Source organism: Mus caroli, unplaced genomic scaffold (assembly GCF_978045245.1).
Source record: "Mus caroli unplaced genomic scaffold, Mus_caroli_1 scaffold_7, whole genome shotgun sequence".
In the NCBI taxonomy this organism is placed as follows: Eukaryota; Metazoa; Chordata; class Mammalia; order Rodentia; family Muridae; genus Mus; species Mus caroli.
The window spans coordinates 111,217,679-111,242,445 of record NW_028227262.1 but is presented as its reverse complement, the minus strand read 5'-3'; the positions used below and the strand labels follow the sequence as shown (position 1 = coordinate 111,242,445).

The 24,767-nt window shown below is 40.7% G+C and overlaps 1 protein-coding gene across 1 annotated transcript in view; it reads left to right on the top strand.

The window, feature by feature from the left end:
* Nucleotides 1-24,767, top strand: part of Ift56 (intraflagellar transport 56) — a 44,891-nt gene that overhangs the window by 17,608 nt on the left and 2,516 nt on the right. The window contains exons 9-17 of the mRNA XM_021164800.3: nt 1,271-1,373; nt 3,671-3,726; nt 4,753-4,806; nt 5,830-5,893; nt 9,628-9,716; nt 10,849-10,932; nt 12,185-12,254; nt 21,203-21,309; nt 23,006-23,139. Of these exons, the coding sequence (XP_021020459.1) occupies nt 1,271-1,373; nt 3,671-3,726; nt 4,753-4,806; nt 5,830-5,893; nt 9,628-9,716; nt 10,849-10,932; nt 12,185-12,254; nt 21,203-21,309; nt 23,006-23,139 (761 nt within the window). The remainder of the gene's footprint in view (nt 1-1,270; nt 1,374-3,670; nt 3,727-4,752; nt 4,807-5,829; nt 5,894-9,627; nt 9,717-10,848; nt 10,933-12,184; nt 12,255-21,202; nt 21,310-23,005; nt 23,140-24,767) is intronic.

Genomic DNA, 24,767 nt, shown 5'->3' with positions numbered 1-24,767 from the left:
CAGGAGGGCAGGGAAAAGGAAGTTAGCAATCAGCCACAGCTTTTGAAGTTTAGCATTGAGAGAAAGAAAAATAGGGCATTCTCAGAGGGAACAAAGGAACTGAGTGGAGATTTTACACAAGAACAAAACCCCTTGTGTGTACTCGAAGTTGAGACATTGGCCTGTGACTTTGGAAAGACTGAAGAAACAGTGATTAATGGAGAGACAGAGGCCAGATGGAGTTAGAAGTCACAGGATCAAGGCAGTGAAGAAGTCCCCTTGTAAGGAACCAGGAAAAATCATCAAAATGAGTGTTCTGAGGTGGAAAATTACATAGCTCATGCCCGCTGCCTTCGCCTCAGTGTATTGGGACAGTTTTCTGTGGTCTGAACACTTGCTAGGCTCTGGGAATTGATTAGTGTGAGAAAGTGGTTTTTAAATTTTATTCCGTTTATTTCTAGGTGTATGTGTGGGTATGTGTCTTACGGTGCACATGTGGACTTGTGGCAGTCAGAGAACAATTTGCTGGAGCACATGTGGTGCCTGGAGCCTGAACTCACGTCCGTCTTGGCCGCAAGGGCCTCTCCCTGCTGAGCCAGCCCACTGGCTCTGTTTGTGGGTTTTAACTTTTTAACACTTATCATCTGACAACATACGTGTTTGCTTTTCTTTTAAATTTTGAACCACATTTGTTAATTTACTATATGTGCATATATGCATGTGCAAGCATGTGCACATGACATACATGTATGTGGTAGTCAGAGGACAACTTGTAAAAGTCACTCCTCTCCTCCTATCATGTGGGTCCCAGGGATTGAACTCCCTTGGCCTGTTTGGTGGCGAGCACCTTTACCTACTTGTTTGCTTTTTGAAGGGCTGTCCATATTTGAATAATTGATGTGGGTTCAGGGGAGTGACTTGGTCCTGCTTAATAGGGTAGCAGACATATAGGTTCTGATGAACATTTGTAGAATTAAATTTAATTACCTACTATATGCCACACAGCCCTTTTTAACTCATGTGATTGATAATAATTACATTGGGAAAATGAGGAAACAGGCTCTGAGAAGTTATAGAAATGCCATCGCAGTCTTTTCACTGTTGTGGTGCTGTGGTAACATGGTTTCCTTGGGAAACTCGGTCTAGCCTTGGACTTGCTTGTTCTTCTCACACCTGCCTCCTGAGAACTGGGGCCACAGGTGCACATCAGCACTCCCATGCTGCTTCAAGTTTACAGTGACAAGCATGCATAGCCCTGAGACACAACAGTGACCTCTTGCTCTCTGTGCAGGTTGTTTTCCGAGGAGGCGAAGGGGCTTTGCAGGTTTTACCTCCCCTGGTTGACGTCATTCCTGAAGCTAGGCTCAACCTAGTGATTTACTACCTTCGTCAAGGTAAGAGAAATTTGTCATGTTCTGACATGCTGAAAAAGGATTTTAGAATATTGATTATGGCTGAATTAGTTGTATACATTGTAAATACATAACATTTCCAAAGACATGTCTGCACCAAGTTCATGAAACCAACTGAACGGCACTTACCAGTGCTGCCTTCTTGTTCTGTCGCTTGCCACCTCCCTCAGTCTGGTTTCCTTTTTCTGTTTTACTGTTTTGTCCTTTCCTCTCTGTCAATTTCCTCTTGGGTCATCATTTTCCCCCTTACTTTCCTTCTCCTGATCGCCCTTTATGAAAATGTGCATTCACATCAGGCAGCTGTGAAGGCACACGCCTTTAATCCCAGCCCTTGGGAGGCAGAGGAAGATGCATCTCTGTGAGTTGGAGGGCAGCCTGGTCTACAGATCAAGTTCCAGGACAGCCAGGGCTACACAGAGAAACCCGGTCTCAGCAAAACTGGAAAAGAGAAAAGAAGAAAGAGAAAGAGGAGAAGACGACGCACATTCGCATTTTCTCATTGTTTTGAAATTATCAACATTCGTGTTTGCTCAAAGTCTCTGCATCCCTTGCTTTGTAGCCCAGGAATCTCATGAGAAATGTAACGTGATGTCTAATGCTCTCACTGCTTAACCATTTTGGCAGCTTTTCCCAGAACTGACCAGTACAGGGTACTTGGCTCTGGACCTTAAACTTGTAGTGTGGCTTCTTTAGGCATATGGTAGAGCCTAACGAGGCAACTTATTTCTCCCTGAGAAAAATGTGTTTATTTTGTGAGAACATGTCTTACAGTCTTTTTCCATATGATAGATAAGCAAAAGGAAATTTGTTTTTAGATATGAATTAATGAAAAATTGAGTATATTTCACAAATTATGAAAAATTTCTAACATAAACAAAAGCAAATTGTAGAACCTCTAAAAACTCCAAAGTAAATAATTTTAAACTGGGTATGAGTGGGGCACACCTTTAATCTCTATGGTCAGGAGGCAGAGGCAAGTGGATCTCTGAGTCTGAAGCCATACTGGTTTGCATAGTGAATTGTAGGCCAGCCAGCACTACACAGAGAGAACATGTCTACATTGTTATTTCACTCAATGTATGTAATGTTTATTTCTTCTTGAAAAAGGGGGGCGAGAGGCATTCTTTCTATTTAAATACAAATCCATTGGCATAATACCCAGCCTACGTTTTTTCTTTTGGTTTTTTTGTGACAGGGTTTCTCTGTGTAGCCCTGGCTGTCCTGGAACTCACTCTGTAGACCAGGCTGGCTTTGAATTCAGAAATTCACCTGCCTCTGCCTCCCAAATGCTGAGATTAAAGGCATGTGCCACCACACCCAGCTACATTTTTTTTTTTTTTAAAGACAGGGTCTCTACAATAGTACTATCCTGGAACTCACTCTGTAGACTAGGCTGGCTTTGAACTCACAGGGATGCATCTGCATCTGCCACTATGCCCAGCTCAGGAACACCTGAGTTCTAGCTCCAGAGCTCCTGTGAAAGTTCCAGCTGTAGTCTCAGGCATTTGTTTTTTGTCTGGTTTTTGTTTTGTTTTTGTTTTGGTTTTTGTGGGTTTTTTTGGTTTTTGGCTTTTGGGGTTATTTTATTTATTTCCATGTCAGGCATTGGAACTGCACAGGGGAGGTAGAAACAGGAGGACCCCTGTCTTTCTAGCGAGCCCCTTGGACCATGTCCTTAAAGATAACTCTAGGGGTTGGCCTCTGGCCTTCACATACATGCACACGTGACATACATACATACATGCATGCATGTTTTTAAACTTTATTTTTTTAAGATTTATTTATTTATATGAGTACACTGTAGCTGTTTTCAGAAACACCAGAAGAGGACATCAGAGCCCATTACATATGGTTGTGAGCCACCATGTGGTTGCTGGGAATTGAACTCAGGACCTCTAGAAGAGCAGTCAGTGCTCTTAACCACTGAGCCATCTCCCCAGCTTCATACATGCGTTTTTTTTTTTTAAAATAAAAATAATAGTTTTCTTTAGGATAGTTACACAGCCTTGAACTTGATGGAGAATTAAAGGTCAAGTATTCTCATTCTCTGTCTGTGTCTCTGTCTGTGTCTCTGTCTCTGTCTCTCTCATGTGTGTGTGTGTGTGTGTGTGTGTGTGTGTCTTTGCACCTGCTGTAAAAAGCAGTCTATTGCTAAGCTGCACCCTCAGCCCTATTGGGTATGATTATTTGAATACTGCAACTCTCAACTTTCTAGTGAGTGCTTAAGAGAGCCTTGCTGAAACACAAGCCCATGTAATGACTGACTTCTTACATTGCAGATGATGTGCAGGAAGCCTATAATTTAATCAAGGATTTGGAACCTACTACACCTCAGGTAACTGGAGCTGCTACACAGTTTTAGAACAAGTGCTGTGGAGAGCAGCACTGTAGACACACAGCTGTAAGCTGTGTCAGACTCTACTATAAGAGTCCTACTGTGGAAGACCGTATATGCTGATGGCTTTGTGCGACTTTGGGATAAGAATGAATATTTTGGGCTTTTTTTTTTTAACTATAGCTCAAGTACCTTAATATTCATTTGATTCCCTACAAGGTCTAAAATTTGAAAATATTAAATGTTTTTAAAAATGAAATCTCTATAAGTGTCTGCAATTTATCGTTTTTCCCTCAGGTTGTTAGCTCATTGCATTCAGGGACTGTGTCTCTACTGTATCTCCCACGCTGTGTATACTGAGTACATGGGAAGCACCCCGCCCCTTTCATTGAATAAAAGACTGGTTCTTGTTTTGTTTGGTTTTTCCGAGATAGGGTTTCTCTGTGTAGCCCTGGCTGTCCTGGAACTCACTTTGTAGACCAGGCCTCTTTTTTTTTTTTTTTTTTTTTGGTTTTTCGAGGCAGGGTTTCTCTGTGTAGCCCTGGCTGTCCTGGAACTCACCTTGTAGACCAGGCTGGCCTCGAACTCAGAAATCCGCCTGCCTCTGCCTCCCGAGTGCTGGGATTAAAGGTGTGCGCCCCCATGCCCGGCTCTGAATAAATGAACGAAGCCGGGCTATCTGGCCTATCAGGCCCCAGGAATCTGCCTATTTTCACCTCCCCAGCGCTGGAATGACAAGTGTCTTTTTACATGGGTCCTGGGGATTGAACTAGGGTCCTCATGGCAAGCCCTTTGCCAACAACAAACTCCAGCCTCTCACTGAATTATTTCTGCTTGAGACTGGGCTTTTACAATGATGAACTCTGCTGTATGGGCACTTGCCCTCTAGACGTAGACCAGACTCCTCATTCTTCCATAAGCCAGGATAGAGCAGAGAAAAGCGAGCCAGCATATGAAGTAGAGTTGGTGCAAGGGGCTAACAAGAAAGCCCATGTAACTGTGATTGGTGTGATTGTGTTTTCCCAGGAGTATATCCTCAAGGGAGTTGTCAATGCAGCCCTTGGCCAGGAAATGGGTTCAGTGAGTATGAAATCATGATAATCTATATTTGGCAAAGTTCTAGCTATGTAAAGACCACAGTAGATACTGATGGGCAACAACTAACAAGCTTACACTCACTGGCTTCTTTTGAAGGCCCTTTTCCCTTAGTGTTTGGGTAGGGGTGCTAGGGATCAAACCCTTCTGCATGGGACCAGGCTGACCTAGAAGATCTGCCTGCCTCTACCTCCCAAGTTCTGGGATCAAGGTATGTGCCACCACTGCCTGGCCAATTTTTTTTTATTGTTGTTGTTCTTTGTTTGTTTTGTTTTAATTTTGATTTCTCTAGTTAGGGTCTCATATACCATATCCTCAGGATGGCCTTGAACTCACAGAAATCTTCAATCTTTCTGCCTCAGTCTCCCCAGTGTTTGGTTTAAAAAGCATCTTACAAGTATAAAAGCAGTTGAAGGTCAGGCTGCTGTTGGGCATGGTCCACACCTATAACTATAGCACTTGGGAGGCCAAAGCTATTCAACGGCCCAGGTTACACAGTGTGACCCTTTCTCAGCAGCAGGCAGACAGGTGGGCACGCAAACAGATGGGTGGATAAGCTAAGGCTCTTATCCACGTTAATGTAGTAAGTTCTTCATGAAACAAAGGATACAATAAATAAACCTTTCCTCTCTGAGTGCCTTCATATAGGTAGGCAGCAAATACTTACTGCTGAGACGAGTGAGTCTAATAAGTAATCCTTGTTCTGTCTATAGCACCTTTCCAAAGTTCAGACAGAGTTACATATTTGTTGAATGTGTAAATTTACTTAATTCACGGATTTTAGAGTGGAATTTTGAGGTTAGAGTTTTCTTCTCTAACTGGTTCTACTTGTGTTCACACAATTCTAGATTGTAATTTTCTAGGTACTGTGCTAATAGGAACTTGAGCATGATATAAAACAAGGATATGTGTTAAATGACACGCAGAAAATGCATTACAGTCATAAGTACAATATAAATAAAATATTTGTGCCTGCTGCCTCTCTAAGAGTTCTGTTCTGTTTTGCAGAGGGATCATATGAAAATTGCCCAGCAGTTTTTCCAGTTGGTAGGAGGATCAGCTAGTGAATGTGGTATGTCTATGATCTGTCCTTTTGAACACAGTTCATATTTGCAGTTGGACAATATTGACTGGTGGAGTCTGCATATCTAGAGATATATGTTATGCTTCTTGTTATGAAGCAACAAGTTAGAAATTGGAGAGGAAGGCTGAGGATGTAGCTCATTTTGTAGTTTGATCAACTGGCACTTGGAAAGCCTTGGGTTTGATCCCTTAGTACCACATTAAGTAAATATCATAGGTGGTACCTATAATTCTAGCCCTCGGGAAATAGAAACAATACCATTAGAAGTTCAAAGAATCCTTAGCCCCACAGTGAAGGATAGCCTGGGTCACAGGAGACCCTGTTGCAACAATCACACGCACACACACACACACACACACACACACACACACACACACAAATAAACACAACAATAAGAGAAAATATCAGCATTTTCCCTTTTGAACATACCAGTGAAAGAGGATAAGAGAGGGCTAGAGAGATGGTCAGTGTTTAAGAACATCTGCTGCTTTTCCAGAGGAGTCAAGGTCAGTTCCCAGTACCCACATCAGGTGGTTCACCACCGCCTATAAGCCCAGCTCCAGGGGATCCAGTATTCCCTTCTGGCCTCCACAGGCCCCTGCATTCACATGTGCACATACGTAAAATACAAATAACTGTTTTAAAAAATGGATATGAGATTAGAGAAATGGCTCGTCAGCTAAGAGCACTGTTTGCTCTTACAGAGAACCTGAATTCAACTCCCAACACCCACAGGACAACTCACAACTGTGTGTAACGCCACTCCTAAGAAACTGATGTCTTCTGGCCTCCATGGGAACCAGGCACACGTGATAAACAGACATATGTTTAAGCAAAGCACTACTACATGCAAAAAATATATAAGTACAATTTTTAAAAGAGCGATGTGGGAATAAATAGGAATAAAATTTCTTCTTATTCCTAAAAGTTGTAAATATAGATTAGTTTTAATGTGAAATGATCTTATGGAATTTTTAACAACTCCATATATATTTACATTCTGGCATGTTACAGTCGCGTCCCCACCCCCCAGGGGGTCATTTGCCTTTAAATTTCACTTTTTGTTGTTTTGTTTTCTGAGACAGGGTCTTGAGATCACATTGTGTATCCTTAGCTGGCCTGGAACTCACTCCCAGGTTAACTTTGAACTTATGATCATCTTGCCTCTGGCTCCCGAGTACTGTGATTACAGGCAAGCACCACAGCAAAGCCTGACTTCAGAGCATATTTTGTTGATTATAGAAATAATCCCAGCCGGGCATGGTGGCGCAGGCCTTTAATCCCAGCACTTGGGAGTTAGAGGCAGGTGGATTTCTGAGTTCAAGGCCAGCCTGGTCTACAAAGTGAGTTCCAGGTCAGCCAGGGCTATACAGAGAAACCCTGTCTTGAAAAAACAAAAACAAAAACAAGAGAAAAAAAGAAAAAGGAAAAGGAAAAGGAAAAGAAAAAGAAAAAAAAACCCAGACTGAGGCGAAGGCTCCGTGGTAAGCACTTATCAGCATGTGGGCCTGAGTCTGGATAACAAGTTCCCATAGAGATAGGGCAGTGAGCATCTGTAATCCCAGTGTTCCTGATGCGAGATGGGAGGGGGAGCCTGGAGAATCCCCACAAGTTTACTGGGCAGCTAGCCTGACATATATGGGCAAACTGCAAGAGAGTCTGACTCAAACAAGGTAGAAGGCATGGAACATGTAAGGTTGTTCATTGTACATACACCTGTACACAGATAAACATGCATGCACATCATACATATACACACATTTGTCACGCACATAAAAAAGGAAAAATTAAAACTAAGGGCCAGTCTTATCTGGTATTAATTGGCGGGGAAGGAGGCTTGATGCCCCAGCATAGAGGGATGCTAGAGGGGTGAGGCAGGAATGGGTGGATGAGCAAAGGACACCCTCTTAGAGGCAAAGGGGAGAGGGAAGGGGTGATGGGAGGGGAGTTGTGGAAGGGTAATCGAGAAAGGGAATATCATTTGAAATGTAAATGAATAAAATGATTAATAATAATAATAATGGCCAGTGAGCTGAGTCAGTAGGTAAGGACAAATGTCTACCTCAGGACCTGAGTTTTTTCGCCACACTCCACATGATAGAAAGGGAGAAGCAACTTTTACAACTTGTCCTCTGACCTCTGCATGCCCACCAAGGCAGATTGATGGCCACACTCAGATGCAATTCAAATGTATACAAAATGTAATAAAATACACTTGAAATGTTAAAAAAAATGAATCATTAAAAAAGAGAGAAAGAGGAATGGCTCAGTGGTTAGGAGCATGTATTACTCTTGCAGAGGGCCAGAATTTGGTTCCCAGCACTCACAACTAGCTGTTACTCTAGGTTCGGTTCAGGGAACCTCATACCCTCTTCAAGCTTCTGTGGGCATCTGCACACATACACATAAATAAAAATAAACTCTTTAAAAAGAGACAGAGTGCTGGGAGGGAGAGTGGGAGGAAGAGAGGGAAAATAGATAAAATTTAAGTCCTGGGATTACAGGCATATGCCACCACACTAAGTTTCTCTTGTTCTCTCTTTTTTTCTATTAAAAAATGTAGCTGGATGTGGTGGTGCACGCCTTTAATTCCAGCATTCGGAGGCAGAGGCAGGGATTTCTGAGTTTGAGGCCAGCCTGGTCTACAAAGTGAGTTCCAGGACAGCCAGGGCTACACAGAGAAACCCTGTCTTGAAAAACAAAAAACAAGACAAAACAAAAAAATGTAAATCTGCAGGGGTGGCACATGTCTTTAGCACTTTGGGGACAGAGGCAGGTGAATCTCCGTGGGTGGGCTCCGGGCCAGGCTAGTCTACATAGCAAAAAAGTGTGCTTGCTGAACTGATTGTTAACTTCTTAAAAATTACTTCTGGAGATTCACAAGAGTTTCACCAACACTATTTATTCAATAGTATTTCCTTTATTTTTTGATTTGTACAACAAAAACTTACTAAAGCTTTGGAAATGTAGCAACAAATAAAACAAGAATCCCTGCCCTTGTGGGGCTTACAGTGTAGTGGGACAGACAGACCTTGAACATAATACAGAAGAGATCATGGAGCATACCAGACTATGATAAACATTGAACAGAAAAGTACGGAGTCTTCAGAATGCCGTGGGTGTGGATGGGGGTGTCATACTAGCATCTGCTATCTCAAATAGAAGTGTAATATCAGAGATAAGTGCTGGACCAGGTCAGAATCAGGTACCTTCATGGCACGTAATTTCTCTGCTGGAGCTCGGAGGCGGTAGGTTGTATTGGACAGGTAACTATGGAGACTTGACCACATTGAGTTGAGGTATTAGAGTTACATAAACCAAAGTCTCATAAAGGCAGTCTAGGGACTACCAAAATCAGTATACTTGCAGGAGATATGTTTCTTATGTACTCTGTGGATTGACACGAGAGCTGAGGGCCAGCAGAATGTACAGTTTCAGAATCAGGAATTAGAAAGAGCTCCTAAGATTCAGTGTTTTACTTTAGACAGGATTTCACAATATAGCCCTGGCTGTCCTGGAACTCACTATATAAAGGAGGCTGGCTTTGAACCCACAGAGATCAACCTGCCTTTGCCTCCTGGTGCTGGGATTAAAAGTGTGTGTCACCATGTCCAGCTATGCTCCTATTTCTAAATTCTACAGTGACTTAATTTTAACTAAAGACACCTTCTGGTTTCATGAATTTCCATGGTTTCTTCCCCCTTTTCTCAATCCCGTTTTAGATACAATACCAGGAAGGCAGTGCATGGCTTCTTGTTTCTTCCTACTTAAACAATTTGATGATGTCTTGATTTACCTCAACTCTTTTAAGGTCAGTATGAGTTATCTATGTGACGTTATATGTGACACACTTTACATGCAGTGTTAAATAGAAATGATGGCTTAGGCAGGAGAATTATGAGTTTGAAGCCCAATTGGATGTGCTGGTATATGCCTTTAATCTCAGCACTCAGGAAGCAGAGGCAAAGGCAAGTTGATCTCTGTGAGTTCAAGGCCAGCCTCTGTAGAGTTCCAGTTGGCCAAAACTATGTAGTGAGACTGTGTCAAAACAAAAAAAAAGAATTCTAGGCCAATCACACTTACTTCTCCCCCACCAAAAAGTTATAATATATAGCCTCTCTTCTCTGGTAGTATTGATGACATCAAGGAATTAATCTAATTCTTTTATCTTTTAAGACAGGGTTTTCCTGTATTGTTCTGGCTGTCATGGAACTCACTCTATAGACCAGGCTAGCCTCAAACTCAGACATACACCTGCCTCTGCCTCCCAAATTTGGGGATTAAAGATGTATGCCACACCTGGCTTAATTCATCAAGATTATTTCTATGGGGGCAGCAAAAAGAAAAAAAAAAGAAAAGGAGAGAGGGAGGGAGGGAGGGAGGGAGGGAGGGAGGGAGGGAGGGAGAGAGAGAGAGAGAGAGAGAGAGAGAGAGAGAGAGAGAGAGAGAGAGAGAGAGAGAAGCATGGTGGCTTGAGTTCAATTCAAGAACTTAGGTAAAGGCAGAAGGAAAGAGCTAGAGCTGAACCACAAAATTGTCCTTTGACCTCCACATGCACAGTTGCACACACATCACATATGTACACACACATACATGCGTGTGCACACACACACACTGATTTATTTTTTGTCTCACTATGTTACCCTGGCTGGCCTGGAATTCACCATGTAGAGCAGGCTGTCCTCAACTCCCAGAGATCTCTGTCTGCTTCTGCCTCTTGAGTGCTGGGATTAAAGGTGGGGGACATCATGCCCAGTAATAATGAACTATAAGAAAGAGAAAGAAAGAAAGAAAGAAAGAAAGAAAGAAAGAAAGAAAGAAAGAAAGAAAGAAAGAAAGAAAGAGCGAGGAGGGAGGGAGGAAGAAGATTGTTTAGCAGAGCTGATGATTTTACATTTTACATGTTAATATTTAGTGTGGCCTGTTCTTGGTACATTTTTCAGAGTTACTTCTATAATGATGACATCTTTAACTTTAATTATGCCCAAGCCAAAGCTGCAACAGGCAATACCAGTGAGGGTGAAGAGGTGAGTACCTGCCTTTTTTCTCTCTTTAAAATGATGACAAGCCGGGCGGTGGTGGCGCACGCCTTTAATCCCAGCACTTGGGAGGCAGAGGCAGGCAGATTTCTGAGTTCCAGGACAGCCAGGGCTACACAGAGAAACCCTGTCTGGACCCCCCCCCCCCAAAAAAAATGATGACAAATATTAGGGTGCCTGCTTTCAAAGACATTTGAATGATCATATCTAAAAGCATCCTTAGATTCTTTGTTTGTTTGTTTTTTGGTTTTGTTTTTTGTTTTTTCGAGACAGGGTTTCTCTGTATAGAAACCTTGCTGTCCTGGAACTTAAACCAGGCTAGCCTCGAACTCAGAAATCCGCCTGCCTCTGCCTCCCAAGTGCTGGGATTAAAGACGTGTGCCACCATGCCCTGCTCTTTAGATTCTTCTCACTAAAATAAAATGGTAAAGAGTAAAGAACTATTAAAGGTTGATTTAGCTAGGGACTAGTACCCTATTCCAATAAACCCAGCACTTAGTAATAGACTAGCCAGCCTCAAATAACAGGAGTCCAGCGAGGTGGCTACATAATAAACCTGATGACCCAAGGTCATCCCTAGAACCTACTTAAAACCCTGGCTGTGGTAGAACTCTTGTAAATGGGAGACAGGAACAGGAGAACTGCCTGCAAGGTGCAGGCCAACTAGCCTCCAATATAGAGCACTGCAGCAGCAAGAACCAACTTCTGAATGCCGCCCTCTGACCTCCAAATAAATGTACATCATGTCACACATGTACCATGTTCTCTCATGCACACGCACACACATGTGCACACAAACACATACACAGAGTAAATAAATAATTTGTTTCATTATAGTTTACATTAAAAAGTACATTATCAACCTGGAGAGTTGGCTCAGCTTATTAAGAGCACTTACTGATTTTGAGGAGACTAGGGTTTAGTTCCCAGCACCTATGTGGTGGCTTTTAACTGCCTACAATCCAAATTCCAGGGCATCTGATACCCTCTTCTGTCCTCCGTGGGCTTTTGCATGCTCATGGTGTATATACACTCAGCAGGTTCACATGCATGCCCATAAATAAAAAGATTTTAAAAATATATTATCGATAAACAGTAGATTTTATAATCATTAATGTTTTCCTTTAGTGCTTCAGTTTTCCTATTAAACTATAAGGATACAGTATCAGCATCCTGGATAGTTGATAATGTCCATTTTTATTGTATACTCTGCCTCATGTTTATTTGTTTTCTCTCATAGGTTTTCCTCTTGATCCAAAGTGAGAAACTGAAAAATGATTACATTTATCTTAGCTGGTTAGCTCGCTGCTGTAAGTTTCCTTCTTCAACATCATGACATGAGTTCTAGTTTTCTTTCTATCATGGAATCTGTTTGGGAATTACGTTAAGCATTTTCTACACTTCTTTGTTCTCTGTAGGATTGGTAGACACTGATTGAGGGTTATTTATGCTCTTCAGCAAGAGCTGCCCTGTGAATGTGATGTGTAACTGCCCGTGATTAGTTCCATCATTCCACACTGACATACCACTGCTACTGCAGAAAGATGTCAGGTTTTAGCTTTATTAAAGCTTCCAGACTCTGCAGTGTCACTGGAGGAATGATGCTGCCACGTTGATGTTGCCTTTTCATTTTTTAAGCCTGAAAGGTGGCAACATGTCAGAGTATAATTTTTGTTCACTGATAACCTTTAATTCTCGGTTTTTTACATACATTCATTGTACATAGTGCAAGGTTTCATCAAGACAACGTCAGGTTTATCATGCACTTGACCATTTCTACCTCATTTCTACCATTTCTACTCCATCCCCGTCTCTCTCCAGCTTTTGTATCATAAGGAGAAATGGACTTGTGAAGCTGTATAAGATCTGGGACCCACAATGAGAGAATGTATTTGTCTAAGTTTTCATAAGTTAATATGATAGTCTCAAGTTGTACATGTATAATTTAATTGTTCTTTATATCCAGGGTGTGTGTGTGTGTGTGTGTGTGATCTATTCATATGTTGGAGGGCATGTGGGCTAATTCCCTAGCTTGATTATAATGTATTGTGCAGAATAAACATGAATATACAAGTGTCCACGGTGTGAAGACCTAGAATCATAGTCTAGTTCTATTTTAGATAGTCTTGCTTTGTTGTTTTGTGGTGCTAGGGCTCAAACCTGGAATCTTGTGCATGGGAGGTGAGTGCTATACCACTCTATAAACACACCCCACTATTTAGAGGTTTTGTGGAGCTTTCACGGTTGCACCTATTGGAGTGATGTGTATTCCCACCAGTAGTGTATAAAGGCTCCCTTCTCTCCACACTCTGCAGTACTTATTTGTTAGGTAACCATTCTGACTGGGAAGACATGGAATCTCATGTGGTTCAATTTTCATTTCCCTGACTGCTAAGGATGTTGAACATTTTCATATGTTTATTGGTCATTATATTTTATATTCTAAGGACTGTTAATTTTATTACCTATTATTATCTATTACTGATTATTACCTATTATTATTAATCACCTATTATTATTATTATTAAAATTTTGGTATTTTAGGTCTTGGGAGCTTTTTACACCAGATATAGCTAAACCAATATTTTTGCCCTTTCTGTAGGCTGCTTCATTAGATGTTTTCCAAACTACACAGAAACTTTTTTAAAAAATTTATTTTATGTATAGTACACTGTTGCTGTCTTTACACACACCAGAAGAGGGCATCAGGTCTCATTACAGATGGTTGTGAGCCACCATGTGGTTGCTGGGAATTGAACTCAGGACCTGGAAGAGCAGTCAGTGCTCTTAACTGTGGAGCCATCTCTCCAGTCCCACAGAAGCACAGAAGCTTTTTAATGCATTTCTTAAGTTTCATAAATAACTCCATTTATTAAATTCTGGCCTCAGTTATGATTATTAGGCTATTGGAGTGCTTTTGAGAAGGGCCTTGGCTAAGCCTGTAAGTTGGGAGTTTTTCCCCAGGGTTTCTTCCAGCAGTTTAGATTTTCAGGTCTTAGGTTAAGGCCTTTGACCCATAGTTTTAAATAGAGTGAAAGATAGGGATCTAATTCCACTCTTGTGTGTGGCTATCCACTATCCTCAGCACTGTGTTTTGAAAAGGCTATATTTTCCCCAATTTATGTTTTGAAACCCTTGTCAAATTCAGGTGGCCCTAACCATACAGATTTAATTGTGGGTTATGTATTCTATTCTATTGAGTTATATGTCTGATTTTGTATTATACCTTTTCATATTTACATGTGAATTTTAGCATTTTTTATGTCTCTGTAAGGAACACCATTGGAACTTCTGTGGCAGTGTCTTTGAGTCTGTAGTCTGTATATTGTTTTTGGAAGTGAAGCTGTTTTTATTTAGCTGACTCATGACTACAGTCACTCTTCCATTTTTCTAGTGGGGTGTGTGTGTGTGTGTGTGTGTGTGTGTGTGTGTGTTTAAATTTTCATTGTCTAGGTCTCTTCCTTCCATAGTTAGGTTTATTTCAAATCATTGTTGTGTTGTCTTTAAAGTACTATAAATGAGATTATTTTCCTGATTCCTTTCCTGGCAAGTTTATTATTGGTAAACAGAACGACGATTGTTTTTTCCCTGCTGATTTTTATATACTGATACTTTGTAGAAAGTGTTCATTAGTTTTAAAAGTTTTCTGGGAGAATTTTTAGGGTTTCCAAAGTATAAAATCTTAAGTCTGCAAGTAGGGATAATTTGACTACTCTTTTATTTCTTTGTTTCTCTTGCTTTATTGCTCTAGCTAAGACTTCAAGGACTATATTGAATAAGATTGGTGAAAGTTTTAAAAGGTGGAGAAAATGGACTCCTTGTATTATTCCTGGTTTTACTTGAAAGTCTTTGAGTTTCCCCATTTAATGTAATGCTCACTGTAGATTTTCCCTCTCTCTCTCTCTCTCTCTCTTTTTTTTGTTGTTTTTTGTTTTTTGTTTTTTTGAGACAGGGTTTCTCTGTGTAGCCCTGGCTGACCTGGAACTCACTTTGTAGACCAGACTGGGCTCGAACTCAGAAATCTGCCTGCCTCTGCCTCCCAAGTGCTGGGATTAAAGGTGTGCACCACCACCGCCTGGCTAGATTTTCTCTTTTGCTTATTCACTATGCTGCTATGGTTTGTTCTTTCCTTACCTTCATGGGTGTACATGTTTCTTTTCAGTGTGTATGACTCTTTAACCTTCTTCTATAGTTTTGTTATAGTGGACATAAACTACCATGGCAAACTTTTCTTCACTTATAAGCATAGCTTTGCTAAGTATAGTAATCTGAGTTGGTAATTATCTTTGAGAATTTGAAATATGTCATGCCATGGATTTCTGACTTTTAGATTGTCTGTTGCAAAATGTTCTCTTGTTTGATGAAGTTGTGCTTACAGGTAACTTCATGCTTCTCCCTTGAAACGTCTAAAGTTTCTTTGGGCTCTGTAATGCTTAGTGTTTTCACTATAATTTAGGACTTCATCAATTAGGACTTAGTAACTTAGGAGCTTATTTTCTGGTCCTGTCTTCTTGGTGTTCTAAAAGCTTTGCTGGAGCCAGCCAGCCAGTCAGTCAACTTGGGAACCACACCTGGGGGAATGATTATAAGAAAGGCAGAAAGAAGATGCAAGAAACAGATATGGGAGGGCTGCTGGTCAATACCATGCCAGCAACAAGTGTATTTTCTCAGTGTCTGTTAAAGACAAGCGACAGAAAGCATGACCAATTCCCAGAAGTTAAACAATGCTTACATGTTTACAATGCTTACATGTTTACATGTTTACAATGCTTACCACAAATGCTTACATGTCGAGTTTATGTGTACACAGTATTTATGTTTGACTAAGGCTATTTCCTTTAGGCTTGGACAGTCTCTCAAGGACATATGTGTAAGCAGAGGAACTTGACAGGATATAATTGCATGTCTTAACTAAAAACAAAGAGAGATGTCAGTAGACTTATTCATCACAAGCAAGAAGTCAGCCAAAGTTACCTCTGATGTGCTCCCCTCATGTCCCCTTTTTATCTATAAAGCCAAAGCTGTCTCAGCTATTGGTGCACCATGACTCTGCCTGTCCTAGGCATCCCCTCAAGAAGTATGGACCTTACCTTCATGAATCCTAGCATTCCTGCCCTGTCTTGGGTTGATCCACCTCGGAGAAAACTTTGTCTTTTTTATCTATAAGAGCCTCAAACCTTATCAGTCCTGGGGCAGAAAGCTGTGCCTGTCTTAGATTTCCATCTGAAAACCCATCATTGGTACATGAATAATCTGTATTCATGGTCTGTTTTAGGTTGAGAAGGTTTTCAAGACAATCTTACCTGTCATGACTACCAATTTCTGCTAGGAAAAACATTGGAGCTTGCATTTATGTAACTCTGCACTGACATCTGTAAAAGCTCTGATGATTCCTCTCAATAGAACAGGTAATAGACATGCCATTAAAAGGATCATAAAGCCAAGTCCTGCTATACCCTATAAGAGCGATGTAAACAAGGACCATAAAGGAAAAATGGCCTGTAAAATTTTTAAAATATTATTTGCAGTACTAGCAGCATCAAAAGACAAAGGCTTTACATTTCTTAAATTTGCAACTTCCTTTGTAGGATTAATAATCTAAAGTAGTATTAGTATTATGCCATATACCTTGAAGGTGCCTTTTTACTCTGGTCCAGTTAGATTGACTCTCATTATACATTTTTGGAGTTATACAGATCCATAGATACTGAGCATGACCTTCCAAATGGCTTCCGATTCTCATTCCTAGTACCTCACCTCCCATGGTCTGTAATGTATCATATCTTTTGTTACATAAATTCTTTGTTCTAGCTGTCTATCTAAATCCTCTTGTATGCTCAGGGCATTGGTTACATTTTCTACAAGATGATTAACAAAACTAGATGTCTTGTGCTAAAGCAAAAGCAGAAATAGTAGTACTGGCAGGAAGTGTTATGAAAGCAATATCACCAGCAATGATCATCAGCTTAACCATCCTTGTCAGAGCATGATCTAATTCTTCTAACAGTTGTAAGCAGAGAGTCCCTTGGCATTCAAGGTCCAAAAATTCAAAATAAAATTTTGTAGTGAAGGAGTATATAACTCCCTTTTTTCATAACTGATTTTTTAGAGCTCCATGGGCTTGTTCCTTTGTCTTTATTGTCTCCATTTTATGCCCGGGGATCATTATTAAGTCTTTTAATTATGTCCCATATGTTTCAGTTTTCATCTTCCATTAATACTTTTTATTGTTATATGAATGTTCACTATATTAATCATAGTTCTTTAACAAAACAGAACTGAGAGAATGCACACACACACACACACACACACACAAGACTTGCTATAACAACTTACAGGGTAGAGTCCAGGTATTCCAACAATGACTGTTTATGATGGAAATGCTCCAAATCTGGTGGTTGTTTTGTCCTCAAGCATGGCTATCTCAGCATTCTCCCAACCTGGCACTGGAGCCCTAGAGAATTCCTGGAAAGCTGATGGTCTTTAATCTACATTGGAATCCCAAAGAAGTTAGGGGTTTTTTGTTTATTTGCCTTTTAAGATTCATTTATTTATTTTATATGAGTACACCGTAGCTGCCATCAGACACACCAGAAGAGGGCATCAGATCTCATTACAGATGGCTGTGAGCCACCATGTGGTTGCTGGGAATTGAACTCAGGGCCTCTGGAAGAACAGCCATCTCTCCAGCCCCAAGAAGTTAGTTCTAATACAGGACAAAGGAATGCTTCAGCAATGGGACAGATGGCCTTGTCTGTGAGAGTGAGGACAAGCAGGTAAAGAAAAGCAAATGCTTTCTTTTACATAGGCTGCACCTGAAGGCATGGCCTACATCTAGTGTGGGTCTTCTGGCCTCAAATAATCTAAATAAGAGAATGCCTTGGGAGAGTAGGTGGGGGAGCGTGTAGGGGACTTTTGGGATAGCATTGGAAATGTAAATGAAATAAATACCCAATTAAAAAAAAAAAAAAAGAGAGAGAGAGAGAGAGAAAGAGAATGCCTTATAGGCATGGCCAGAAGCTTGGGTTTTAGTTGATTCCATATAGTCAAGTTGATAACTGAGAGTAGCTATCCTAACTCACCTGAGTTCTCCCCCACTCCTGATACTGTCTTCCACTTGGTCCTTTCCATTGGTGAGGCTTTCCACTGAATTTTTGTATGACTTACTGAATTTTTCACTTATAAAATTTCAAGTTAAGTTTTATCAGTATTTCTTTTTATGAATCCTTTTCATATTTTATTTTGACATTAATTTCAGTTTTAAACAATTTATGTCTTTTTTTACCTTTATTTTTCTTTTATGTGAATGGGTGTGTACACTCTGTGAATGAAGTCCCTGGGGAGGCATGACAATGTCAAGTTTTGTTTTGCTCTGTTTTGAAACAGGGTCTCACTATGTTGCTCGGGCTGTCTTGGAACTCACTTTATATAGACCAGATGGTTACTCTCTAGCTCTGCTCTAAGGTTGAATGCAACTGAAGAAACAACTCTAACCTATGGATATGCCTATCATGAAAAGCAACCGCCTCTTCAACGCCAATAATTGTAGTGGCATAAAGAGACAAAAGTAGTACATTGTGTTCCAAGATACTAGTTACTAATGGTGGGACAGAGGGAAGTAAACAAGGAAGACTAGTGAGTAGTCTGAGCAACGGAAAAATGTCAGAGGGAAAAGTAAACAAAGCATGAACAATAAAACAAAGAGGAGATAAGTCATCTCCAGCTGTGGCAGAATGAACCCATATCAGATAGCCTAAAACAATACTAAGTAGCCTTCAGGAGGCTGACACTAGGAGAGCCTTAACTATAGGTCTTCTTATGGTCTTTGAAAATGCCAATTAAAAAAAATTTAAACAAAAATAAATAAAATAAAAAAACCTAGCACTACTTCAGCAGAAGTCAGAAAGATCAGACGTGCAAGGCCATCTCCTTGGCTGCATAGTGAGTTTTGGCTGCATGATGAGTTTGTGGTCGTCAGTCTGAGATACTGAATGGTTGAGAGACATAGGGAACCATATCTTTGTGAGTTCAAAGCTATCCTAGTTTACATATTGAGTTCTACCATCCAGGGCTACAGAATGAAATTTTTTGTGGTTTTTGTTGCTTTAGGGTTTGTTCTTTGGTTTTGTTTTTTTTAGCTAATCTGGGCTAGAGAGATGGTTTGATGCTCAAGAGTGTTCACTGCACTTCCAGAGGACTTGATTGGTTTCCAGCATCTACATTAGACAGCTCCCATAAGACTAGGCAACTCCCCTCATATTAAGGCTGGATAAGGTAACTCAGTAGGAGGAAAAGAGTCCCAAAGCAGACAAAGGATTCTGGGACAGCCCCTACTCGCACTGGCAGGAGTCCCACAAGAAGACTAAGTTATACAACCATAACATATATGCAGAGGTCCTAGGTTAGACCCATGCAGGCTCCCTGATTTCCATTTCAGTCTCTGTGCGCCTCTATGAATCTAGGTTAGTTGATTCTGTGAAAAATATAATAAAAAATAAGCAGGGTAGTGTGAGCATACACATTTAATCCCAGCATTTTGGGAGGTAGAGGCAGGCAGTCTCTGTGGTTCAAGGACCATCTGGTCTATCAATTGAGTTCCAGGACAGCTAAAGCTACAGAGAAACCGTCTCAAAATAAATAAATAAATAAATAAATAAATAAATAAATAAATAAATAAATAAGGCTACAGAGAAACCGTCTCAAACAAACAAACAAACAAACAAACAAAATTAAAAAAATAACAGGGCACAATAGAGGTGATTCACTAAGTTAAAATTCGATATTAAATAGGGGAAGCATGACAGTGAAGAAAAGAGGTGGGGGTTTAGGTCTGTATATGTTGCCTCACCTGGGCACAAGTATCAGGCCTGTGCCTGTGTAGTCCCTTGCATAGACTTGTTACAATCCAGTCAGATTTAAAATATGCACCAGGGGCTGCTGGGATGACTCAAGCAAGCACTTGTCTCCTGGAAACCACATAAAGGTAGAAGAAGAGAACAGATATTTATTCCCTGGCCATCATACATGCACCCTGGCATAGGCCCCTCCTTCCCAAACACACAACACACACATACAATGAGTAAAAATTTTAAAGCTGTCTTTAAAATGGTCAATATGTTTTGATAGTCACAGGAACATTTTAGCAATTGCATATTCTTCTCTTTGCTGATGGTGCCGGTAGTATTTTGAGGCAAAGTCTCACTCTATATCCCAGGTTAGCCTTAAACTTCTGGATCCCATTGCTTTCATCTCCCAAAAGCTGGAATTCCAGGCGTGGACCATAGCACTTGGTTAGCAGTTAGATTCTATGAGGATGGAACTATGAGCAGAATTGAATGAATAGTGACTATACCCTTTAACAAAGTGGGAACTTTTAGAACTTAACTCAGTCTAAAAGATAAGTATGTAAATCTTAAATATGTTAGGTTTGACCCAATTCTGGTAAGAAACCAGTTAGATGGCAGCATTACAAGCTCTCCATATGAGAGTTACTTTACAAGTATTTTGTATGTAAGCCCAAGTCCATAGAATGGCATAGTGCAGGAGTTATTTCTTATATATTTAAAAAGCTTAAGCCTGGGGGCTAAAGTGATTGATGGCTCCGTGGTTAAGAGTACAGGTTGGGGGGCTGGAGAGATGGCTCAGTGGTTAAAAAACTGACTGCTCTTTCAGAGGTCCTCAGTTCAATTCCAGCAACCACATGGGGACTCACAACCACCTGTAATGGGATCCAATGACTTCATCTGGTATGTCTGAAGACAGCTACAGCATACTCATCTACATAAAATAAATAAATCTTTATGGCTAGAGAGATGACTTAGCAGTTATGAGCACTGACTGCTCTTCCAGAATTCAAATCCCAGCAACCACATGGTGGCTCACAACCATCTGTAATGAGATCTGATGCCCTCTTCTGGTGTGTCTGAAGACAGCCAGTGTACTTATATATAATAAATAAATAAATTCTTTAAAAAAATCTTTTTTAAAAAAAAGAATGCTGAATGATCTTGCAGAAAAACAGAATTTGGATCCAGGCAGCTCACAGCCTCCTGTTACTCCAGCTCCAGAGGGTCCAGTGTCCTCTTTTGACCTCCTTGGCACAAACACACACACACACACACAAAATTAAGTTTAAAAAATGGCACACTCTTATAATTCCATCACTTGAGAGGCTCAAGGCTGGAGTTTAAGAACATCTTTGGTTAATATCCTGAGGAAGTATCATAAAAAACACTAACACAACCGTGTCCTTTTACAGATATTATGAATAAGAAACCAAGACTAGCTTGGGAACTTTATCTCAAGATGGAAACCTCTGGCGAGTCTTTCAGCCTCTTACAGCTCATTGCCAATGACTGTTACAAGGTGAGTTTGGGTGACAGGAAAGGGAAAATTGAGGACCAGCGCCACATGGCATCAACTAAATAATTCTAGAGACTGGTGAGCTATTAGAAGGGATCTGCCAGAAGATTTTGTTTTGCCATAGCATGTGGACCTGGGTGGTTGATCCATTGGTATTCATACAAAGTAAGCTGTGCATTCTCACATACCACTCTATATATGTGCTGGCTTACATACTGTGAAGAAATGCAAAGACCCTGAGAAGAGGAAGAACACTTGGAAAGTAGGCAGAAAGACATGATAAGGGGTTGTATGGGCCTGGAAGCTTCTAGCCTCCATACAATCTAACCTACCAAGTTAACTGACTCAATCTGACTTCTCTCAGCTTCTGACTGAATTGCTCTGCTTGGCCTCATACTAACTTTGGCAATATGTCCTAATCTTCTGGATCCTTTTCACTCACTGGCTCACTATGTCTTCACCTGTATCTAGCTTGTTCTCTCTGCAACCCATAAAACTTTCCCTGCCACACACACACACTACACGGCCTGTGTCTAGCTCATTCTTTCTCCCTGCACCGATCTTCAGTAGCTTCTCATTTCTGTACTGTTCTTGTGAGAGTTGGGCATATCCTCTCTGACTCATTGTTAAATCTTTCTCTGATTTACTTTGTCTGCCTCTCAATTGGGTTTTTGTTTTGTTTTGTTTTTTGGGTTTTTTTTTTTTTTTCGAGACAGGGTTTCTCTGTGTAGCCCTGGCTGTCCTGGAACTCACTCTGTAGACCAGGCTGGCCTTGAACTCAGAAATCCACCTGCCTCTACCTCCCAAGTGCTGGGATTAAAGGCATGCGCCACCACTGCCCAGCTCGTTGTCATTTTCAAACATGGCTGCATCCTTCTACAAACTAACCTTACCTTCCACATTAGGGATTAGAGGTGTGCACTAAGGGCGTGTCAGTATTCCAGCCAGGTCATACTCTGATCCAGGGTGTCTCTGTATTCTGGTCAGATCATCTTTGGATGTGATCCATTGCCAGAGCACCTGTGTTGCCGGACTAAAATTCCTCTACATTACCTTAAGGAACTTGTCAGTGACTGAGTAGTAGGCTGGAGGAGTAACCAAATCCACAGAGTGAGGAGGATCACCCAGTAATTTAGAGCCTTAAGAGCCAACTTGGGAAACCCACATAAGCAGATTTCAATTGTGCTCAGTATGTTCTATAAGGCTAAGGAAATGTGTCGAGTCTTTGGGATAGATGTCTGCAAAATGAATTTAGACACTGTGTGCTTAGAATTGTCACAGCCTAGGCAGTCTAAGAATTTAGGACTATGAGGGAAAGATTTTGAGCTGAATTTGGTCCAGTTAGTGTAGTGTATTGAGAAAACTTGAAAAATACCTAATTCAAGACAGCCATCAGTTTCACACAAGAGTAGAATAGAATTAGAAGAATCAGCAAATGTCTTGATGACAGCATAAGTCAACAGTATTAGACAAAATGCTCTATCACTGAAAGTAAGGGCATGGGGCTGTAAATGAACCTATGCATTTAAACTGTGGTTCTTTTGTTTTAGCTAGGAATTGAAATGTACCTAAGCTGCTACCTCAAATGCTACCTTCTGTGCATTTGTTTCATCCCGTTCTGTTCACTATTACATATGTTTTTTTCTGTCCCACCTTTTGATTAAATGTCAATACTACCACCATGCTTTCTTTTGTGCAGATGGGCCAGTTCTACTATTCAGCCAAAGCTTTTGATGTCTTAGAAAGACTGGATCCCAACCCTGAATACTGGGAAGGCAAGAGGGGTGCCTGTGTGGGCATTTTCCAGATGATTTTAGCTGGGAGAGAACCCAAGTAAGTAAACAAATGGACAGAGCTGCCTCTATCCACCTGCCCCTGGTGCAGATCTTAAAGGTAGAAACATTGAGATGTTAACATTGCATGATCATTTTCTTCCAGAAATGTCTTATTTTATGAAATCAAATGACTCTAAGTCATAAATTCTGGGGACTCTAAGCATACGAGAGCCTCCAAATTCAAGGCAAGGGGCACATCAGGCTCTGGATGAACAGCCATTTCCACAGCAAGTGCCATTGATGCTTCTGCCCTCTAAAAAGTCCTTCTGCTGTCTAATTTAGGCCTCAAAGAAATAGAAATGGAGTAGACATGGTTGATAATTCTTTTATTGCTTCTGCCTTCTTGTATTCCAGGAAATGCTAAGGTATTTGATTATGTAAAAACTAAGAGGATTATACTTCTATGTGGTTAAAAACTAAAATACTTAAAAGAAAATTCCTAGCACTTGGGAGTCTGAAGCAAAATAGTGGGCTCAAGTCCAGCAAAGTCAACCAGGGCTAAAACTAATTTATTAATTTAGTGTTATAAAAATAGTTCTGTGGGCTGGAGAGATGGCTCAGTGGTCAAGAGCATTGACTGCTCTTCCGAAGGTCCTGAGTTCAAATCCCAGCAACCACATGGTGGCTCCCAACCATCCATAATGAGATCTGATGCCCTCTTCTGGTGCATCTGAAGACAGCAACAGTGTACTTAGATATAATAATAAATAAATCTTTAAAAAAAAGTTCCATGCAGTATATTTATTGCTTAATGCATATGGATAGAAAGCTAATAATTTTGCAAGCAAATTATCAAAATTTACTTCCTGCCTTATGTTTATGTATAATCCTGAATACAAGCATTTAGTCAGATGCAGGAGGTTCCTTGGGCCAAGAAGTGGGAGTGGGGGGGGGGGGAGTGGGGGACTTTTGGGATAGCATTTGAAATGTAAAATAAGAAAATACCTAATAAAAAAATGAAAAAAACAAACAACAACAACAACAAAAATCGCAACCAACCAACCAAAAAAGACAAGACCACAAGGGGAGCAGATCCACAGACAGTTGCCAAATCTCTGATGAGACACCAGGGAAGCTTCAGCCTGCCTCACCTAAACTCCAAGCTTTAATCATAATAAATCTTAACTTGGGGCTGGAGGAGGCTTGTGGTTAAGAGCATTTGCTGTTCAGTCATGAGGATCACAGTTTGAATCCCAGCACATATATGTCAGGTGCTCACAAACACCTGTAAGTTCAGCTCCAAGGGATCTGACACCCTCTCTGTCCTTCTCGGGCACCTGCATAGTGAAAATATACTCATACATACATACACATATATACACACAGATTGCATATATATATGCATAGATACACACATACATAAGGATGCATGCATGCATACATAAAATGAGTTTTTAAGTTAAAACATGTTTTAGTTAAAGTGCAAATGCTGGGTAGTCACTAAATTCTGGTCCTTACTGCTATTCTCATTTATATTATATTTGAACCATTTTTGAGCAACCCTTTGTGTGGAAGAAGCAACCCATTGTCATGGCTTAGAAAAGTAGCAGCTTTGAAATGCCCAGTGGAGGGTCCATGAGCACAGACACCTCACTGCGATATAGTACTAGGTCGTGAGATCGCTAG